Here is a 1,851-nt window from a genome sequence, read left to right as displayed (position 1 = left end):
GCCCCTACTGAGGCGTTGGTCGCCTCGCCAGCCTTGCGCGGCGGGGATGTGTGAGTCTGAGCTGTTGTTTGTTTGCTTGCTTCAGAGACTTGCCTTTCCGCAGGAGCTCCACAGCCTCTTCCAACATGCTGTCGGCAACAACGAGACAGAGTCGGGCGGCCCTAGCGACCCGTTTTCAGTCACCTCAGTCGGGGGCCTGCTCGTGACGGCCGCGCCCAACGGCACGTTCCTTCTGGTCAACGCCACCACCACGACCACAGCCTCGCCTCCGGACGACGCTGAGGGCCCCGCGGTCCCTCAGGCGCCGAGCGCTGGCGCGTCGACCACAACGCAGGCGCCGACGACCGCGCCAGTGCCTGAAGAAGCGAACGCCGACAAGCCCTTGCCAAGTGTCGAAGAAGGAGACGCCCCGGGGCAAGAGCCAGCTGCCGACGACACCCAGGCAGTGGGACCGCCGGGGGAGAGCGCCGCGCCGGCGGAAGCCTCGTCATCCGGAGCGGGAGCGCAGGGCGCGGGGCAGTTGCCTGAAGGCGAGGGGGGCGAACACTTGGAGGAGGCGCTCGGGGGAGATCAGGCGTTCGCTGGCAAGTTCCCCACGGGCCAATTCGAAGGTCAGTTCCCCGACCAGTCACAAAGCGGCCAGCTCCCCTCCATTGGAATTCCCGATGGCTCAATTCCAGCTGAACAATTCTCACCTGTTCCTTCCCACCAATTCCAAGGCGATCGATTCCCGGCGCGTCCAGTTAGTGCCTTCCCGGGCGGGCAATTCCCGACAGGCGGCCAGCTGCCGCACAATCTCTTCCCAGCTAGACCATTTCCGGCCAGCCAGTTCCCTCCCGGCCAGTTCCAGGGCGGATTTTCAGGCAACCAGTTTCCGGTTGGACAGCTCCCTCCTCTTCGACCTCCCGTTGGCTCCTTCCCAAGCAGGCCTCTTCCTGGCGGTGCTTTCCCCCCAAGTCAGTTTCCTGTTGGCCTGATACACAACGGCTTGTTTCTGTCAAATCAGTTCCCTGCTGGACAATTTCCTAACACTCCATTCCCCAACAACCAACTTCCAACTAACCAAATCCCCGGCAACCAATTCCCCACCAACCAGTTCCCTAACAACCAGTTCCCTGATAACCAGTTCCCTGATACCCAATTCCACAACAACCAGTTCCCTGATAACCAGTTCCCTGATACCCAATTCCACAACAACCAGTTCCCTGATACCCAATTCCACAACAACCATTTTCCTGATACCCAATTTCCCACAAACCAGTTCCCTAACAACCAGTTCCCCAGTAACCAATTCCCCAGCAGCCAATTTCCTACAGACCAGTTTCCTAACAGCCAGTTCCCAAACAGCCAATTTCCCACAGACCAGTTCCCAAACAGCCAATTTCCCACAGACCAGTTCCCAAACAGCCAGTTTCCTAACAGCCAGTTCCCAGGTAGCCAATTCCCCAGCAGCCAGTTTCCCGCGAACCCGACCACTGGGGGCCAAATCCCGAGTGGTCCAAATGGGCAGTTCCCCTTGGGCACCGGCTCGGCGACAGGAACTCAGCCAGGGGGCGGGGGCGTGTGCAGGTTCTTCTGCAGGAATGCGTCAGGCCAATTCCAGTGCTGCTCCTCGTAGGGATGCCTTTTTTTCGCAGGAGAAGAGAGAGGAGGCGGCAGGAATAGGCGGGCGGGGTTGGGGGAGAGAGCAGACGGAGTGTGTGAATGGCGAGCGATAATTGAGTACTGCCGAGGAATCTGAGAACGGTGGGAAGGATATATGTTTGATGTTTAATGAGTACGTTATTCGTACAGATATATACATTTTGTTAAGATAAATTTTATATATTAATGTTAGCATCAATAACAGTG

General features: G+C 57.9%; 1 protein-coding gene across 1 annotated transcript in view; it reads left to right on the top strand.

Moving 5' to 3' along the window:
- LOC119594440 (translation initiation factor IF-2-like) overlaps window positions 1–1,845 on the top strand; it is a gene marked incomplete at its 5' end in the record, with an annotated part of 7,877 nt that extends 6,032 nt beyond the window's left edge. Inside the window, 1 exon segment of the mRNA XM_037943500.1 lies at window positions 104–1,845. Within this exon segment, the coding sequence (XP_037799428.1) occupies window positions 104–1,618 (1,515 nt within the window). The 3' untranslated portion in view covers window positions 1,619–1,845.
- Window positions 1,846–1,851: the final 6 nt, after the last annotated feature.

Source organism: Penaeus monodon, chromosome 33, assembly GCF_015228065.2.
Source record: "Penaeus monodon isolate SGIC_2016 chromosome 33, NSTDA_Pmon_1, whole genome shotgun sequence".
Taxonomy (NCBI): domain Eukaryota; kingdom Metazoa; phylum Arthropoda; class Malacostraca; order Decapoda; family Penaeidae; genus Penaeus; species Penaeus monodon.
This window is presented reverse-complemented; position numbering and strand designations above follow the sequence as displayed.